Source organism: Poecilia formosa, unplaced genomic scaffold (assembly GCF_000485575.1).
Source record: "Poecilia formosa unplaced genomic scaffold, Poecilia_formosa-5.1.2 Scaffold459, whole genome shotgun sequence".
In the NCBI taxonomy this organism is placed as follows: Eukaryota; Metazoa; Chordata; class Actinopteri; order Cyprinodontiformes; family Poeciliidae; genus Poecilia; species Poecilia formosa.
In genome coordinates, this window is record NW_006800398.1 from 378507 (window position 1) to 398684 (window position 20178).

Consider the following 20178-nt stretch of genomic DNA (forward strand, 5'->3'; position numbering starts at 1 on the left):
TGTGTGTGTGTGTGTGTGTGTGTGTGTGTGTGTGTGGTGTGGATCCAACCCAAAACACAATAACAGGGAGTTTTACTGCCGCCATCGTCCAGCCTCTTCGTCTTTCCTTCTGGCCTAAAGACAGAGAGAGGTTTTAGTTTCTGGTTCTGACCGTCCTGCAGCGTCTGCCACTGAGCTGGATTGTGACCTCTGACCTTTGCTCTTCAGTGAAATCTGTTGCATAAGATGAATGAAAGTATGAATGTTTTCATCACATCCGACACTTCAGACGCGGCTGTAACCGTCGAAGCGACGCGGCAGACCTGACCTTTGGCTGCAGCAACATTCAGCCACTGACCTGACACGGCTTCCTTCACACCTGTACAGGTCACTGATTGGCTGCTTCCTTCACACCTGTACAGGTCACTGATTGGCTGCTTCTTTCACACCTGTACAGGTCACTGATTGGCTGCTTTGGGTGGAAACTCGTTAAACTCGTATTTCCTTAGTGTGACTTTAAACTATTGAAGAGCTTATTGTTTGTTCCCTGGTTATTCTGTATGGAATGCCAGTAGTGCCAAATTACAACAAATAATAATAATAATAAATATATATTTAAAGTGTTATTTATTTGGTTATATTTGTTTAATCTCAAAATAAATATAGAAATAATTTATTTAATATAGGATTATATAAATGTTTTCATGTTTCACTTTAAAAACTAGTTATAATTATGTAATAAATTAATGAATTATTTTATGTTCCTGTGCTGAAACATATCATGAATTCACTTAAATTAACTTCACCATCAAACTCAGTGGGCGGGACTAAAGGGAGACCCTGATGTCTGATTGGCTGCTTGCTACGACTCGATCAGTATTTTCACTGGAAATGTGGAATTTCACTAAATTAATAATTTATTTACCACAAACTTTTGGTGAGCAAATCCAGTCTCTGTTTTTTAGTTTGGTCTGAAATATCTCAGAGCTGCTTTAGCCGCTAGCTAACACCGGCTAACGCTCTCCTGTGAACTTATTGGAGATATTTCAGACCAGTACATAGACTTTAATTAAATTATTGAAGTTTCCCTGTACATTGCAGTGATATTACTGAACTCAGGGTTATAACTAACGTAGAAGAAGCAGCCAATCAGACGTCATGCTCTCATTTAGTCCCGCCCACTGAGTTAAAATTATTTCACAAAATTATTTGTTAAATCATGAAATATATAAATTATTTTTAAAATGAAATTTAAAAATGCCAATATTTAATAAAATATTTCAGTATTTTCTTTCCAGTTTTAAAAATTGACATATTTAGATAAATATTTAGTAAGTTATGTATATATTTAATTTATAACAAGACATTTTCACATGTTATAAGTGAACTAATCTGCCAGTGTAACCAGTATTATTGACTGGTTTCTGTCTCCTTCTGAAAAGTTACTGATAAGTTAGTTTTGTCTTATTTCAAATGTACAATTTGGAAAAATAAGATTTAATGTTTTTGCATCATTATAAATTGGCACTTAAAAAGGGATGAAATTAAAAGGAATGTGTTTTTATTTTGTATACTTTATACAAATAATCCAAACATATTGGCGTAACTGTTTGTTTGATATTTCTGTCGTGTTTCAGGCGAATCCACATCTCCAAAGCTGCTCTGGATTGTCTGAACGGCGACTACGAGGTGGAGGAGGGTCACGGCAAGGACCGCAACGACTTCCTGCGGCGCCACAACATCGAGACGTACCTGATCAAGCAGCCGGAGGAGAGCCTGCTGACGCTGCCGGAGGACATCATGAAGGAGGCGGCGAGCTCGGCTGACCGCCGGGCCAGCAGCGCCACCTTCAACGAGGCGTCCTGGAGCCCCGAGCTGCCCTTCGACAACATCGTGGGAAACCAAAACGTAAGATCCGCCGGGGTCTGCCGGGTTCTGTTTCACACTGAGAAAGAACGCCCGTCCGGACCCACGGCCCGCCCTGCAGCCGAACCATTGGGCTTCAATCAGGTTGTCAAACTAAAGCAGAGAAATGCACCACGCTTCCTGCAGGGCGGCGCTGTTTGGGGAGACGGGCCTTTGTTTTGCAGTGCATGAGATCTTCTGGGTTGTCTCGCCTGTTGGTCGGTTGTTTTGTCCCTTTTAGTTCCTCAGATTGAGCAGACTGTGCGTGTGTGTGTGCGTGCGTGCGTGCGTGTGTGTGTGTGTGTGTGTGTGTGTGTGTGTGTAGAAGGTGTAACATTGTGTGTGTGTCGACCTGCCTGTGTGAGGATGACGAACGTCATTTAACATCTTCCTGTTTCTTTTTGGTCTTCGTCGTCTGTGTGAAACAACAGATCTGCTGGTTCTGTAGCCTTAAAGGCTGCGGCGCCTAAACTCTGGGGTTGCAATACGTAACCAACGTTTTTACTGGAGGATCAAACTACTGGTGTAGTTCAGGCCTTCTTACTGTCATTAATAACAGTAATTTAATCATCTTAAACATCCTTAAAGTCAGACCTGTTTCAGAGTGCTTCACCAACTGAGCTTTAAAACACCAAACCATCGAGTCAGTCTGTGTTTCTTCACAGTTCTGTGAACGGTTGGAGCTGCCTGGTTCATGTCGGAGTAAATCTGAAGCTGCAGCTCTGGCTGCCTTCACACAGCAGCTCTTGATGCTAAATTCAGATTATTTTAAAATGTTTTTGTGTGTGTGTGTTCATACTGCTGAATGATGCAGCAACATGCACAGAAGAATAACCTTTACATACAGACTCACAGCATCTGGCTTCTTCTGGTGCAGAATTATGATGTTTGTCTATTTTACTGCTATTGCACAACTTTCCTCTGTTACTAAGCAACAAAATGCAGCCGATACTTATTGATTGCGTATGTGAAATTTCCAATAGTGAAGGGATGTCTTGTCTCATGTTTATTGGCACCAAACATACGAGTTGGCGCACTACTGCCACCGAGTGGCTTGGAGTCCAACTGCATGTTTGTTTGTTTTTGTTTGTTTTGTTCAGCCCCGTTCACTGGGAAAAGCCCAGTACTCCCAAAGGAATTGATGTAAAATTTGAATGAAATGCAGACACTTTGAAAACAATCAGACTTGTATCTGATTTTGTCCCGTTAGCGTTAAACTAAAGGTTGTAATATTTTATCATTGTTGATCATCATTGCGTTTCATCAGTTGGAGTTTCTTTAGTTTCGTAGATTCTTCATATCTGCATTAGCTTTCTGACTTTATCTCACATCGTTGTGTTTTTCTTTTGGTTACTGAGGTTTGCGGGTTTGACTTTCATTCATTCCTCCATAAGAAGTCGCATTTATTTACAGTCCAGTCATGAAACTCAGCAAACTGATTCCTGCAGAGTCTCAGACGGGGCTGTTTTTGTGATTATTCACTGGGATTCTGACGGTTTGCAGCCAGTTGAAATGTTTTCCAGGTGTAATGAGTAAATACATCCTGGCTTTAAAGCATCGGTTGCAGTAAACCTGAACCTGTTGTGTTCAGGTTTGTGTCGTTTCCAGCCTGTCAGGCTCCAGCTGCAGAGGAATGTTGTTTCTGCTGTTGGTGGCCTGATAAAGCGCCTGTTGGATCAAAAGCCTGACTTGTGCATATCAAAGCTTCCTCTGAGGAGTTGTGCAGCGTCGTGTCTGGCTCTCCTGCGGCTTCCTGTCTCCTGCAGGTTCCTCCCCCCGCGCTGTCCGTGTGATTCACGTCTCTGCATCAGAGCGTGCAGCGCGGAGCGGCGTGCAGGGTGTGCGTTTCTGTCCGGGTCAGGCCAGGTGAGCCATCAGCGCTGGCCAGCAAGCTGGAAAATCTGAGCACAGCAGCAGGAAACTCTGGAGACGGAACAGCAAAATAAATCCTTACATTGTGGTAAAAACAAGCAAGGCTCTGAGTCAGGGGTGTCCAAAGTGTGGCCCGGGGGCCAGTTGAGGTCTTGGACTGAACTTGTGAGCGGTCCGAAGTTCTTTTGGTCCAGTTTACAGAGTAAATGCCTTAGTACACTTCAAAACTAACTTATAAATAACTTTTTAGTATAAGAGCTTCTTCTAGGTCAACAGTTCATCAATATTAATGAAAAAGTTTTGATTCCACTGGTAGATTATTTCTGATATGAGAAAAATGTCTTTTAATCTGTCAGTAGAGCTGGTACAGACAAAACTGATCCCACCTACAAAGATTATAAGTATAATGTGAGCATAAATATTTTTATGTTTAATGACAGCATTGATATTGGTGATAGCAGTGGTAGCGTTGTTAGCATTGGTAGCGTTGTCAGCATTGGTAGCATTGTTAGCATTGATATCAGTCGTAGCATTGGTAGCGTTGTTAGCGTTAGTAGCACTGTTAGCATTGATATCAGTCGTAGCATTGTTAGCATTGGTAGCACTGTTAGCATTGGTAGCATTGATATCAGTCATAGCATTGGTAGCATTGTTAGCTGTGGTAGCGCTTTTAGCTTTGATATCAGTCGTAGCATTGTTAGCATTGTTAGCTGTGGTAGCGCTTTTAGCATTGATATCAGTTGTAGCATTGTTAGCTGTGGTAGCGCTTTTAGCTTTGATATCAGTTGTAGCATTGTTAGCATTGTTAGCTGTGGTAGCGCTTTTAGCATTGATATCAGTCGTAGCATTGTTAGCATTGTTAGCTGTGGTAGCGCTTTTAGCTTTGATATCAGTCGTAGCATTGTTAGCATTGTTAGCTGTGGTAGCTGGTCCCTGTGGGGCTGACTGCACATCCAGAGGATTCTTTCAGAAACAGACTAAGGAGACTGGCAGCCTTCATCCCTGCAGCTCGGCGCCGCTCCGCGGCTCTGCTGCTGGCAGCCATGATGCTCATCACTGCCATGGAGCTTCAGCTCATCAGCAGAACCTCTGCAGCTCTGCAGGGAGACGCTGGTCCTCAGGGTTTCATCTGTGGACAGAGCTCAGCTGATTGTTTGGACGTCAGGAGAGTCCATCAGGACATGTTTGGAAATCCGTATGTCAAAAGGCAATCTGCCTAATAAATGTCAAGACGGTTCACTTTATGCGACATTGTTCCTGCTGCGCCTGCGGCGGTTCGTGCCTTATGTAACTGCTTGCCTGCGATCCTTTAAAGAGCACCACAGGAGACCTGTTGCAGCTGCAGACTGGAAACTAATCACATTCTAACCTTCGTGGTCACGTTTTTAGACATCTTCATCTCCACGTCCAACGCTGCTGTTTCCCACAGATGGAGGTTATTTCTGCGTCACACAGATCAGCAGTAGATCTGAACTCAGAGCTCAGCAGTCTGGCTTTGATCAGGCCTGCTGGGATCGGTGGCCTTTCTGTTCCGCGCTCTCTCAGGGACCTTCACGCCAAACACGATCAGGCCGGCCGGACTCGGAGCGCCGCTCCCTCCGTGTCCCTGCGGCGGCGTCTCCGGGCCGAGGCCAGGCGTCTTCCTGAGGTCACATCCTCTGCTTCACTGGATGTTTGGATTCTGAGCGTCCAGATGATGGTCAGAAAGCAGATGGTGGATCCTCTGACGGAAACGTCGCAGCGGGCGTGAACACTTTAGCTCGATGAAACAAACGGTTTCATGTTTGATCCGGGTTGCTCCTCTGAGCAGAAGCTGAAAGGTTCAGTTAGCGGTGTGGATGTTCAGGGATCGGCTGCAGATGTTTTCAGATTCTGCTTCAAGGCGGGGATTCCCCTCCTTCGTTTCTGAAACACTCCAGATGAAGCGGCGGTTTCTTTTCCTGAGGAAGGCAGGGAAGAAATCTATAACAGTTCATATCACAACAGACATGTAATCAATATCAATAGGGATATAGATACGTATGATAGAATAGTCAGTAATTTCACTGAACTCCGATCCAGAACTGCAAAGCATTCTGGGTAATGTAGGTAGAGCAGAGGAAAGGCTTTAGCTTTAGCCTTTCCTCTGCTAGGTTGGTGGCTTCTGTTGTCAATAAAAACAACTTTGGTTTTATTTTTGAAACGAGGAGTTGGGCCAAGCGGCCGGCGGATGGGAGTCCTGATAGATGGACAAGGAAACATCCGAGACCCAAAGTTTTTAGCTGAGGTTACTAAATGTTTCCTTTTTTCCTCCACGCTGAAATTTTTCTGTGATGTTCAGTTTTCCTTTGAGATCGTGGAGTAAAACGGACATAAACGCTTCTGATCTGGTAACCAACAGCAACCAAACAAACATTTGTGGAAAAAATGAACCAAAATGAAACTTTTGTATTTAGTCTTTAATATTTACAAATGAAAACTGAGGAAACGGGATTCACGATGACATTTCAGCGCAAAACACAGACGACCCAAACCTTTTCTAATGTTTCCAGATAGAAGCAGCAGCTGTGCGGCGGCCCGGTTCTGACCCGGGCTGCATGTTCGGTCAAATGTGGCTTGGCGCTGCTGTGAGATGAAGCCGTGATGAGGCTGACGCGTCATGGCGGCTCCTCTGGCGGCCTCCATTATGACCCGGCTCATGTGTTTGCTGACTGGGTTCCAGATATGCTAATCATCGAACACATGGGCCACTTGATCTTCATTCATATGCATGAGAGCTTCGCTCCGGTTCGGCTCATCTTCCTCCCCTTGAGCCGCTCGATGCTCACAGATCGGCTACAATCATCTGTTCATTCAAAAAACCCTGAAAATGGATTTAATTCAGCTGCAACTCAACATAGAGATCAATTATTCTGAAGGTTAATCAATAACAGTAGTCCTTCAGTGAACGGTTGATCGTTTATAGGATCTGCAGATAAAAGGCTCAGCGCTCTGCTGGACTGTACTAATTAGCAGTGGCTAATTAGCATATGTTAGCTAGCTATTTTTTCATTTGTTTTTACTTATTTTGCTTCTTTTACCTTCTGTGAGTAATATTGTAGTTCATCACATTTAGACCCTGAGATGAATATAAATTAGAAAATGTATTTTTATCAAGTTTATCAAGATTTCCACTTAGTTGTTTTTGCTAACTAGCCTGACGATAAGCTAACAAAATGATGTGATATTTAAAGACAAATGTAGCTAAATTGATCAAATTCTGAAAACTAAATCTGAATCTATATGTAGAAAATTGTTGTTTCTCTTCATTATAATACTGTGTGACAAATTACAACTAATAGTGAAGGAATAACTATAAAAAATATGAATTAAAAACCGTCTTTGGATTAACCGATTATTCAAAAGATTCTTAAGATTTTCTTACAGAATCTGAACCAGATGAAGTTAAAACTTTTTTAGAGAAGTTCTAAGAAGGTTTTTTTAATCTTAAATGATAAATGTTTGTATTTCTGTACAGTTTTGGGTTAATTTATGTTCTGAATCTGTTATTCTGTGACTTTTTAGAGTCTGTAGTTAACAATTAATCAACTAAACAAACTGATGTTTGTTTCACTAACCAATTAATCATTATTAATTATCTGAGCCCTGGCATTTATTTAACATTTTCTATCCTTTTAGTGATCTTTTTAAATAGTTTGTCAGACTTTATGAAAGTTTGGTCTATTTTCTGAGTAACGAACCAATTAATTCACTCAGCCATAAAAAGGTTCCTAAACTCAAAGGATGAGCAAATGAATGACTAACTCACTGATTAACTGACCAGTTGCTCCAGTTAAATCTGTAAACTGGCGGCACAGAGATGCTGCAGCAGTGAGAATCTTCTGTCTCGTTGCTCCCTGTTGAACACCTGGATCGTGTCGATGTGAGGGAATCTCCCTGCAGTCGTGATAAATGCGGCTCCAGGTCTTGCGGCTCTGAGTGATAAGTGTCTGAATCGTGGCCGTTTATTATCTGCAGGTAGTTTCCATTAGCGTGTAATTCTGGCGATAGCGGAGCCGGCCGGTAACAAAGGGCCGAAAGCATCCATTAATCAGGACTGATGGGGCACGGCCATGCATGTGGAGCCTGAAAATGAATTTTTAATGATCTATCTGAGCGTGATGGATCTCATGTGTTAACGTGTCGCATTAGGCGAGCTGAGGTGAGGCGCCGCTTTGTTCTGAGATATTGAATCTCCAAACATCTCCATCTCCGCTCCCAGCTTACGGCCGGCTGCTCTGCCGCTCTCCGACTCTCCAGACGGTAACCTGATGCTGCAGCGGCCGGCGGTTTGGAGGAAATGGCTGCTGTCGCCCTGTGACCTGCAGAGCTTCTCATCAGGGATGATCTGTTTTCATTTCAAAGCAGAAAAACCACCAGCTGCAGATCTGACACATGCTAGGAATAATCTACGATTCCTTATGAAAATATTCTCATATTCAGCCATTTTCTTTACACTTGGTCACTTTACAACAAATTTCAGTAGATATTATGTTGTAGAAAGATTTTTTTGTATAATTTATTGTAAAAACAAAGTAAACAATGAAAACTTATAGCTGAAAAACATGAGCCGTGTTTCAATGTTTCAATGTTCGTATTTTGAAGTGTTGCTTTAGAAACGGCAAAATTTCTTAACTTTGTTTAGCTTTTCTGTTAAAGCGCTAAAGAGGAGACGGAAATGCTTTTGCTAAATAAGCTCTGATGTCGCGAACGCTGCCATCTGCTGGTGGATCTGTGCCTTACCAGAGGCATGAAGACGAGCAAAGACCAAGCTTCAGTTAGCTTAGCTTAGCTTATAGAATATAAAAAACATGCAGAGTCTCAAACTATGAGTTTGGTGACAAAATGTAAACAACTTCAAGTGGTATTAATGATTGGTGCAGATTTCTTCTTCACGTTGTTTGGTCATAATTAAAATCATTTTAACTCAGTTGGTGAAGCACTGTTTTTGAAAAGGTTATCAGTCCTGAGGAATCACTGATTCATTCACCTGAATTTTACCTGGTAACTTACATTTAGTGACACTGGCTGCTGTAATTGGACAGCTAGTAATCAGTCTAAATCTTTACCAACATCGTGGTTTTCCTCTTATGTTTACATTGATGTTTTTGTTTAAAGCTTGTGAAAATATTTTTATTTTGTTTATAATAGAGGAAAAGTTAAAGCTACTTGTTGCATTTTCTTAGTTTCCAAAAGTTTGATGGGATTAAAGTAAACCAGATGAACCTGAAAATCTTACATTTTTTGCTGTGTTTGTTACAATTTGTGCGTCTGAACCCTTTTCTGAGCTGTTTTCCTGCCTGATGAACTGTGTTTTAATCTTTCTGGCGGTGTGTGCATTACTGTCTCCACTAACATGGCCGCCGCGGCGCGAATGGATCTGCATGTTTTGCTCTGAGCTGTCGCTCTGACAGCTGATGTTGCATTTTGGTCTCCCCTCTTTCCTCCTTTTTGATTTAATTTTGTTTGTAACAAACTGTGTGTCTGTTGTTTCTTTTTTCATTTGTAACCTGAATGAAATGAAAACGGGGGACAAGCAGGTTCATTCTATGTGCATGTGCTTTCCCTCTAGACTCTGGCTGCCCTAACGAGAAATTCGATAAATCTGCTTCCAAACCATCTTGCACAAGCTTTGCATGTCCACTCTGGTCCTGAGGAAATTAACAAGCGAATAGAGAGTGCCATCGACTTACGGAGTGGCGATAAGTTGAGAAGAGAGCATATCAAGCCTTTCTCACTGATGTTTAAAGACTCCAGCCTGGAAGAGAAGGTAGCTGGGGTTTGAGATAGATCCATGTTTTCTCCTCTCTCTCCCTCCTCACACCTACTTTTGAGATTTCTAAAAACCAAAAAATGACACCAATTGTATTAAATCATGAGTAAGCTAAAGGCACTTCCATTGGGTTTCTGCCTTTATTAGTGTCTCCATTTTTACACGAATCCCTGAAGGCTAATGAAACGAGGACAGCCGTCACATTTTGTAGTTTAAAAATTGGGATTAAAATAAATAAATCTGTCGTCTGAGGTGTGCCATCAGTGATCTTTGTTCTGTTATTGAAAGTGGTCGATTTTTTAGTAAAAAAGAACAAATTAAGTATTTGACTAATGACTAAACAAATCAATCATCTTTTACTGAACTTTGAGAACCACTAACAAATATTAATCTGTAAAAATGAAATTAAATTGTTTCTTTATTCCAAATAAATCGAAAGAAAAACAAAAAGCTGGAGAAGCTTCTCTTTGAAGGAAGTTATTTCCAAACTAAGATATTTTAGCTTAAATTTAGTTTTGTTTAGGTCAGAATTTGTTAGAATAAAATAATAAATTTGCAGGTTAGTGGCACACTTTGGACTCCATACAGAAAAATTGGTCTGTAAAAATTCACCCCAATAAAATCCAGATTTTCTGAGTTTTCCTTTTTATTTTAGGGTCACCTAAAAATGATGACTCATGTTTTAACTTTAATAATTAGACAAGTTTTGTTTTCTTTACCACAGCATAGTGACCCCCTTCAGTTTACTCATGACCAAACACTCGCCCCATGGAACTATGGGAAATTTTACCGTTCTGTGGAATAAATTGACCAGCTCAGCTTCATTTTTATATTATTTTTATTTTTTCTCCTGTTTTATCTTTTGATCACTGCATTCAGTAAAAAAAATAAAAAACCATCATCCTTGTCTAAAACAATCTTTATATTCAAATCCTGAACGTTTGAAACTGATTTTTATTAAAAGTGTGATTAATAACCAGTCTGTGGATGGTGATTTAAAAAAATAATACATTTCTGAATATCTTCAGCAATAAGCTACTGGTAATTTGTAGTTATTCTGACTTGAGTAAATTTTTCATTTGTAATTATTAAATTCAGGACATTAATGATTAAAATGCTAATAGATTATAATCAGTTTGTTTATTGTACAGTTTTTAAATAGACAGCTGTTTTATCAGGAAAATCATCATATATTGATTATCTAACGTTGTCATTGTGATTCTGTGCTCATAAATCGTTATCATGAAGAATTAAAGTGTAAATAAAAAGTATGAATGCTCTTTTCTTTGCTGAATGCAGTCTCCTTTTGCACATCTTTTTTTATATTTTCCCGTTTTGTTTTTGTTGCTGTTGAGTTCATATTGGCTTCCATACTTGTGTTTTATCACCAACCCCCAAAACAACCTTAATTTAAACACTTTTATTTTGTTTATCTGATTAACTGTAAACCTCAGTAAATGTGCAGTGATTTGGTGTTGGCCTCCCTTCATCCTTCTTTATAATTTATTTATTTATTTTTTCTTTAATTTTGTTTATTTGCCAAAGTTGTGACCGAACGTGAAGCATCCTCTTGCTAATTTCCCAGCACCCTTAAAGAAAGAGACGGAGAGGTTCGGGGCAGCAGGCGTCCCTGGGGTGGAATGGGGCAAATAATCTTAGCCACCCTGTGCTAGCTACCTAGCTTCGCTCAGCAACGGCTAACGGACAGATTTACCTTCCTCATTGTTTACACATTTGTCTGAAGTTTAAAACAGGCATTTTTTGTTTTAGCAGAAAAATTAAGTATATTATTATTTGGCAGTTTTGCAAAGAAATAAGTTTTTTTTTAGTTAGATTTTCTTTGCTAAAGTTTAGCTGTGGCTAATTAGCTTAGCTAGCAATTTTAAAAAAAATGTTCCTCTTAGGGTTTTTTTTGCTACTTTTATCTACATTTAGTAAGATTATATTTATCAGTCATCATATTTAGGCCCTCGTAGCAAAATAAATGCATTATTTTTAGATTTAGTAAATGTATAGATCCATGTAGTTGTTTCTGGTAACTAGCTTAAAGAAAAATGTTTGACTCTTATATACAGAAATATATATTTATATTTACATTTATCAAATACTGAATACAAAATCTGAATCAACAGAAAATAAATGTTCTGTTCCTGTTTAGTTTATTACTGTTTGACAAAATACAACAAGTAAAGAAGGCAAAACGTAAAAGGCATCAAATTAATGTCTTTGCTTTTTTAGCTCTTTAATTTTTAGTTGCTAATTAGAAGGGCAGTAGAAACATGTAATAAACATATTTTTGTGAATCTTGCTTTAGTTTCAGGTTGAGGGTTTATTTTCGCCCAGCACTCTCTGTTGGCGTCTCGGCTAACATCTGAATGCTCACAGCTAGCGTCGTGTTTGTCAGCTTCGCACCTTCCCCAGGACCCCGGCTAACCCACCGGCTCCTGTCTCTCTCTAACGCTTGTGGTCGACCGGGTCGCATGCGTCTGTGGCAGTGCATCCGTGCGTTTGGCGCATTTTGACTCGTCCAGTCCTCTCTGTGTGTCTGAAACCTGTTTCTCCCCTCCCCTCCTCTTCCTCCTCCTTTTCTCTTGGTCTTCGTCTCTCTGTCCCTGTGCAGTACTCACAGATGAGGGACGAGGTTTTCAAGTCCAACCTGGTCTGCGCCTTCATCGTGCTCATCTTCATCACAGCTATTCAAAGCCTGCTTCCCTCTGCCAGGTAAGGGATGTCAACAAACCAGCAGTTTCCACAAAAACAAACAAACAAATGACGCCGATAAACCGATAAGACTCAGAAACAACAACACCGTAAAAATCAAACTGGATAATTATCCTACCCTGATAAAAAAAACTGTCAAATTTATCTTAAAAATTGTAAAATCTGCAACGCCGAATTAGGGACAGTAAATTTCCACCATAAAATCATGGAAATTTATGAGTTTCAAAAGTAAAACATTTTCAACTTTTGGAAGTCAGAAATTTTGACATTTATTGTCGAAAATTTCAGAGATTAACCTAAACAATTTAGCAAATTTTAAACTTTTGAAGCTCAAATTAAGCGTTGGAGTTTTCAATCATGCAAAAAAAAAAAAAGAAAAAAAAATCAGATTTCAGTCTTCAGGTATTTTTCCGTGTCATTTCCAGACAGAGCAGCTCATTTAGCAGCTCAGGACACCTGCAGAAAATGGGTTGAGATTCTGGAACGTGGTTTTATTTCCCCCTTTTTATCTGACCCTCAGAGGATTCTCATGTTCTGACCCTCAGAGGGATTCTCATGTTCTGACCCTCAGAGGATTCTCATGTTCTGACCCTCAGGGATTCTCATGTTCTGACCCTCAGAGGGATTCTCATGTTCTGACCCTCAGAGGGATTCTCATGTTCTGACCCTCAGAGGGATTCTCATGTTCTGACCCTCAGAGGGATTCTCATGTTCTGACCCTCAGAGAGATTCTCATGTTCTGAAGTTAAAACTTGTAGGAGTTTTAACTCTTAAAGGGTTTGAAATAACCAGTATTTATTTTAGTTACATCTGTTTCCGTGCAGAATGGTGACGATGGTGATCCAGTTCTCCGTCCTCATCGTTCTCCACTCCTGCCTGGTTCTGGTCACGACGGCGGAGGACTACAAGTGTCTGCCTCTGGTTCTGAGGAAGGCTTGCTGCTGGATCAACGAGACGTACGCAGCGCGAAACGTCATCGTCTTCGTCTCCATCCTGATCAACTTCCTCGCTGCGATGATCAACATCGTAAGAGTCACTAAGAAGAAAAAGGAAATGTTTATTTCTTCCGCTCTAGCTTTGAGATTTTCCACGTCTGACAAAGATTTTATTTCCACCATCGACTGTTTGCCTGTAAGACACAAATTGTGTCTTTTGATATAAAAGGTTTTCTGGGTTTTCTGCAGTCAAATGTCTGCAGGTTGCAACTTTTCATTCAAACACTGTTATTATAATGAACAAATGATAAAACTCATGTTTAAAGATGGTTACTTTATTCTATTCTTAGTAGAAATATAAATCCTAGATTAGCCATTCTATGTCTGTAAATGATATTTAACTTAATTTTTCAGCACAATAATTAACATAAAAACTGTTTTGTTTTTTTAAACAACTTTTTTAGTGTTTTAATTGAAACATTAATGAATTTTAAATTCATACAGATTTGGCCAGAATTTGACATTTTTAAATAATATGGAAAATTCTGCTGAATTTAGACGTAGTCAAAGTCTCAGAAAGAGAAGGACTGCAGGATTTACAAGTCGCCGTTTGTTTTCTCCTGGATGTTTGACACAAATATTCAGTGATTTCTGTAGCTGAAGGAGGCGGACGGCAGCGGAAACTAAAACGATTTGTTTGGATTTAAACCAGTATGTTTAATAAAAGAGTGTTAGCAACATTCTGGCAACTTATGGAATAAAATCTCAAGTTCTCACTGTCTGAGAACGAGACAAGAACAAGTCCAAAGGTCGGTCAAAAAATTATCCAAAACCAGTCCACAGTTCAACATGCAGCATTAAGATATTATTAGTTTATACATTATGTATCCAAATTAGCTTCATTACTGAAAACTAGATGATGGAAAAGTGCTTCCAGTGTGATTCCTGGTATGTGTTAAATATGCATCAACAGGCATTAGTGGTAGACATTCAACACCTTGATATTAAAAACAAGACTCGCATTGGAAAGTAGAAACACCATCATGACTCAAAAACACACAGACCTGAATTAAGCAGGTAGAGGTGGAAATAAATTTATGGTTGGAAATCAGAACCATCGATCTGTTCTGATCAACGGTTCATCTGCAAGTGAATCAAAAACATTAATCAAGTAAATATCGACCCTAATGAGCAGAATGACTGAGATTTCTCCTCGTTTTCAGCTGATCTGAGTAATTTTGCTCGCTGAAATGATCCGTCCTGTTTGTGTCTCTGCCAGCTGTGGTGCGACTTCGACAAGTCCAACACCTTCAGGAACCAGACGTACAACGAGTCTGCCTCCATCCCGGACATCTGCTTCTACCCAGAGGTACCAACGAGATGAGCTGTCGGTTTGCGGCCCGGTCCGTCTGTTGCGCTTTCTCACCTCTGCGTCAGCGATGAATTAAACATGGCGGACAGCCGCCGCGTCCCACAAGGAGGTCCCGCCTGGGATGCGGCGGCGGCGGCGCCATCAGGGCGTCACGTGGAAAACATCCGTCATGTTGTTTTGCCCTCACAGTTTGCAGCTGATTGATGGAGCCAATAAGGAGGCTGGTTTTTACCGCCGCAGGTTCGGCTGAGTCATGTTGTTGCATGTATACATCATAAACTTATTTCCTCCTCAGGCTCCGCAGGTAAGACCTGCTCTGTGCACACACTGCATCTATTTTTAGCTGCAGACAAATAAGAAAATACTGGATATTGGATTTAATATTTCATAAGCAGGCAAAGCAGAAACTTATCAAATAAAGGGCAGTTTAGTAGTTTTGGTTTATTACGGCTCAGCAGGGGTTGTGCTGTGTGGCCAGAGGAACTGGGGATTCGATCCGGAGCTCATAAAAGTTATTTTAGTTTGTGCCCAGAGTTCACATTAATAAGAAAACTTATGAGACAAACTGGGAGGTTTAGTTTATATGCAGAAAGTTTAAAATGATCTTCAGTCCAATTTTAGGTTCAGGAATCTGAAGACCTAAAAACAAAAAAAAACCTCCAGAGGATTGTGTCTGCATTATAATCCTCACAGCAGTAATCTGGATTATTTGTGTAATGTTGTTTTGACTCCTAGTGGCTGCCTGTGGTATTACAGTTTTCCTGCTAAAACTACAGATAAACTAAAACCTAATGAACTATTATGAACCAATTATTATTAAATGGTTTGTTTTTAGGTGAGAAATGAAGATATTTAAATAAAACCTCTTTATAATTGATCAACTGTACGCTGATAAACTGTAAATATTCTCCAGTCTGTTATATTTGGTCATTAAAAATGTTTTGAAAAATGCTCAGAAATAAAACATTAATTATTAACAGAAACCTTAATTTTTTATATATTTTAAACACAAAAGACCATTCATAAATAATTTATCCACAAATTTCCAGGATGTTAGATAAACTGTTGGTTGTTGGGTTAATAATTAATTGTCTAATTAGTCATGCTGATCTAATTATTAGCTGGTTATTAAAGTATTATTAGCTGTAATAAATGTTAATTGAGGAGGAATAATTTAATTCATAACTAACTAATAACTACTCATAATTACAAGATATTCCTCATTAATAGTTATTAATTATCAGGGTAAACAGTTTATAGTTTGGTAAAGAATAATAATTCTATGTTACATAAATAACCGTTAATTCAGCTCCAGTTTTAGTTTTCCCCTCATCATGTAACTAAAATATGTCATGATTTCATGCATGTTTTAAATTTCATGCATGTTTTAAATTTCATGCATAATGTTTTAAATTTCATGCATAATGTTTTAAAGTTTGTCTCCTACAGTAAATAAAGTCCATGTTTGATTTATATTGTGATTGAAATTATAAACAAATATTCTGTATTTTTCTAGTATTTTTATTCAGAGGAGCAACAAACTTGCTTAATTCTGGTTAATGTTTAGTTTGTGATTATGAAGTGATGACCTGATCAGGTGTTTCCTCGTTCGTTTTACTTTATTTATTAACATATGATTAATATTTTATTAGTTTTCTCCTTTGTTCCTGATAATCTCATTAACTGAAACAAAATGATGAAGAAACGTGTAATTATTATGAGTATTTAGCAAATCCAGATTAGTTTTATTTCCTTATTATTTTTACTTAATTATTACATAAATCTGATAATTAGCTGCTTGGAGGATTAAATTATTTATAGTAATTAGTTTAGTCTGTAATTCATCTGAAACCAGCTGTTAGCTCGTTAATATTTACATTAAATCAACTATGAATTGAATGATAATCTGAACTTCACCAGTTTATTTCCTCTCATATTTCAGGTAAACAGTTTTTGCCCTCAGTGCTGTGACTCTCTGCATCCTGGCTGAATTTGGTCGGATGTTTGCGTTGGCGCCCCCTGCTGTCCCGCCTGCTGGGATCATGGATGTGCATCTAATCGCTGGTTTGTTTGGTTGGCAGTACTTCGTGTTCACGGGCGTCCTGGCCATGGTCACCTGCGCCGTGTTCCTGCGGCTCAACTCGGTGCTGAAGCTGGCCGTGCTGCTGCTGATGATCGCCATCTACTCCCTGCTGACCGAGGCCTTCTACACCTCGCTGTTTGTGCGCTACGACACGGTGCACCACAACACGGAGTGAGTCGTCTGCACAGCCGGAGCGTTTTCTCGTCGCGTGGCGGCCATGTTGGATGCCTCACTTCACTTGGTTCTGAATTTACATTTCGTCTTCACATCCACCTGAAAGATCCACATGTCTGCAAATGTACAAAATATGAATCTCTCAGGGTTTTTATTGATCCTATTTGATATTTACTGTAATAAAATTACAGCAGAAACGTAAAAAACCAGCAGAGTTTGAAGTTTCCAGGCTCATGATAACTCAGGAGCTGGATTAAAATCCTGGAGTTGTTTTTACGTGAAAAGTGAAAAACAAAGGCAGCCTGGATTAATGTCCTGTAAAATCTTTACATTTCTGATATTTAAAGGTTTATTTCTACCATTAGGTAGATTTAGTTTCAGTGAAATGAGTCAGATTTCTTGCCAAACAGGAAATTTGAATATAAATATGACATGATTAAAAGTGGACTTTAAGATATCAGAAACCATAAAACCAATTAAATAAAAACCCATTAACAGTTTCCTGATTAGTGTGGCCAGCTCCAGTCCTCATCACCTCGACCCAGAGTCGGGATAGTTTCTGTTAAATGTCCTTTAAATGTGTGAAACGTCTCCAGGCAGAAACATGAAGACGATTTCTGCAGAAATGTTTTCACATCTGAAACAAAAAGCACAGAAGAGGATCATGAATTTAATTTGATTCCTTTTGTTTTCTTATCTGGTCTCCAGGACCAGAGGAGCGTTCTGCTCTCTATCAGCTTCGGCTGTTTTGTTTTTGCAGATGTTTTCTTGTCATTTGTGTGGCAGCTGAAGCGTGACGTTAAAACCTCCACGGATTCAACAATGCATAAAAACTCAGAGTCTCAGACCTGATTCCTGTTTTCAGCCAGTAAACTGGGTTAAAAACTCTCTATTAGTTTGAGAGTTTGCGTTTCTGAGCTGATGATCCTCAGAGGGAAACAAACATGTCGTCTCAGGTTTTTTCATAAGATCAGATTCCTCTCCTGTGCGTATCAGTTTATAACTTTACATAAAGTGAGTGGTTTCTCTTCCAAAGTTTCTCTTTGATGGGATTTTGTTGCATGACTTTAATCTTTTAGTAGATTAAACTACAACGTGACATTTTAATGTCTTCTGCCTGATATTTCCTGCAGAGTGTAATGAAATCAGAATAAGCATCTTATTTTTTTCTTCTCCTCCCATCAGAAACTTCCTGGGAACCAAAGAGACGTCTCTGCTGCTGATGGCCATGTTCCTCCTCGCCGTGTTTTACCACGGCCAGCAGGTAAAACCATCACTTCCAAAACACAAACTCTGCTCTTTTTCAGTTCAGTTTGTTTTATGACAGGAATATGAAACAAGTTATCTCAGTTTATTTAATCAAAGTTAACTAAGTTCAACTTATTATTCAGATTAGATTAAAAGGTTTCTTTCTAAGGAAGCCCAGCAGGCTCATTCCTCCTGACGAAGCGACAGGAGACAGTCGGTTGTGTCGAGTCCTTGACTTGACAGAAATCCCTCATATCAAACATGCATGAAGCGACAGTGGAGAGGAAAACCAGGAGGGAACCTGCATCATGTCAGCTGATGGCGTCCTGCAGGAGGAGCCTCAGCCAATCAGAACGCCAGACCAGGTGCATCTGAGAAAACAGAAAGTTAGCATTTTAATTCACTAAATCGGAGAGCAGCAGGAGAAGTTGTGAGTCGAGCCGATGGCAGCAGAACTCCAGAAACCGATCAGGACGACCTGAACGGTTTCGCTCACCGCGATGGAAATGAAACAGGAAATCATGTTTACGCTTCTTAAAAAGAGTTTAAGGAACAAAGATTCACTTCATCCAGTGGAACAAAATGAAAGCCTGAAGCGACGCTGAAGCAGTTAAAGACTTGATTCCCTCAGCAGGAGGCCTGAAGAAGTGATTACACTTATGAAGCTTTAATGAAGCTGCAGAGCAGAATCGGTCCATCGGGTTCCTGGTGGTTCCTGGTGGTTCTGCTGCTTCGTTTCAGGTCCAGCTTCCAGGTGCCGCCAACCAAATTAAAGTCAGTCGATTCATTTCCCTTTCAGACAAACATCTCCTGCTGCGCTGCAGCTAATTGGAAAGAGGAAAAAGCTTCATCATGCCACAAATTAGCAGATCTACCAGACCATTAAATTAAAAAGCATAAAGTAATCTAACACACTTTTCTCACAATTAAAAGTTGGAACGTTGTATCAGAAAAGATTTATTCCTCCTGGATCTGGCAGTAGAGTTTAACCGCAGGCCTCAGTCTGAGCACATGTAGCGTTATTACATGATTATTACACAATTATTACATAATTATTACATAATTACATGTGATTAGAAAATAACTGAACATTTAGTTTGGTTAGAAATGAAAGAGAAACTGATCAGGTGAATAAATCCACTAATCAATGATGACGGCTAACAGCCAATAAAAACATAGATATTTATTTTATTTGCTATAGAATTACTTCTAATCGTTGAACACAGAAATGTCTGCCATCTAAATCATCACATTTTGTTCAGACGTTGATGTCGTTCTGGTCTGGAGAAATCAGCACATTTTAGCCTCAGGATCATTTCATAACTATGAATAATAGTAAATGTTTCCAGCTTCTTTCCTCTGAGTCGTGCTGCGATTTCTGCGTTTTAGTTTTACTTGAGTAAAACATGTTTTTGTATTTCTGCCCTCCGGTTTTTGGTTTTCTGTCTCTGGTTCACTGATCACATTTTCTGAAGCATGTTTTGTTTCCCGGTTTGTAAGTTGAACCGTTTCCCTGAGCAGCAGTTTGTCTGTAAATTGTTCAGGTTCAGAAACGTCTTCCTGGATATTTTGGTGTAACCGTGACGACGGCGTTTTATCTTATCCGGCTCATTTCGCCGGCCCGATGCGCTCCATGATCCACTCTGCGCTGATGGAGTCCGGCTCCGCGGCCGGGAGGAAACGGTCGTCGCCCCGCTGCTTTCATGCTCTCTCTATGGCAACCTTTGATCATGCAGCGGGGCGGCTCAGCGCCGGCTGGAGGACTGGACCCGTCACGTAATTGAAGGTCTTTTGTGGCCTCATGAAAGTAGAAAGCAGCCGCATTTGAAGTCATACAGCATCGATTTTCTCTGGGTCAATTTGATCACTTGTTTGGGAAGCAGGAGACAATGACAGCTCTCAGCGCCAGCCTGCAACTCGCCGCTCGGAAACGGCGCCGCATCAGGAGGAGACGCTCTGAGACGCCACATCAGGAGGAGACGCTATGAGACGCCACATCAGGAGGAGACGCTATGAGACGCCACATCAGGAGGAGCCGCTCTGAGACGCCACATCAGGAGGAGACGCTCTGAGACGCCGCCTCATCAGGAGGAGACGC

General features: G+C 40.1%; 1 protein-coding gene across 2 annotated transcripts in view; it reads left to right on the plus strand.

Moving 5' to 3' along the window:
- Positions 1 to 18915, plus strand: part of adcy8 (adenylate cyclase 8 (brain)) — a 58782-nt gene extending 39867 nt beyond the window's left edge. The window contains exons 7-13 of one of the 2 annotated variants that reach the window (XM_007577915.2): positions 1617 to 1887; positions 9347 to 9544; positions 12168 to 12268; positions 13093 to 13294; positions 14483 to 14572; positions 16657 to 16829; positions 18018 to 18915. In XM_007577915.2, coding sequence (XP_007577977.2) covers positions 1617 to 1887; positions 9347 to 9544; positions 12168 to 12268; positions 13093 to 13294; positions 14483 to 14572; positions 16657 to 16829; positions 18018 to 18156 — 1174 coding nt within the window. In that variant the 3' untranslated portion in view covers positions 18157 to 18915. The remainder of the gene's footprint in view (positions 1 to 1616; positions 1888 to 9346; positions 9545 to 12167; positions 12269 to 13092; positions 13295 to 14482; positions 14573 to 16656; positions 16830 to 18017) is intronic. The other variant, XM_016663957.1, reaches the window with a different exon arrangement.
- The last annotated feature ends 1263 nt before the right edge of the window (positions 18916 to 20178 follow it).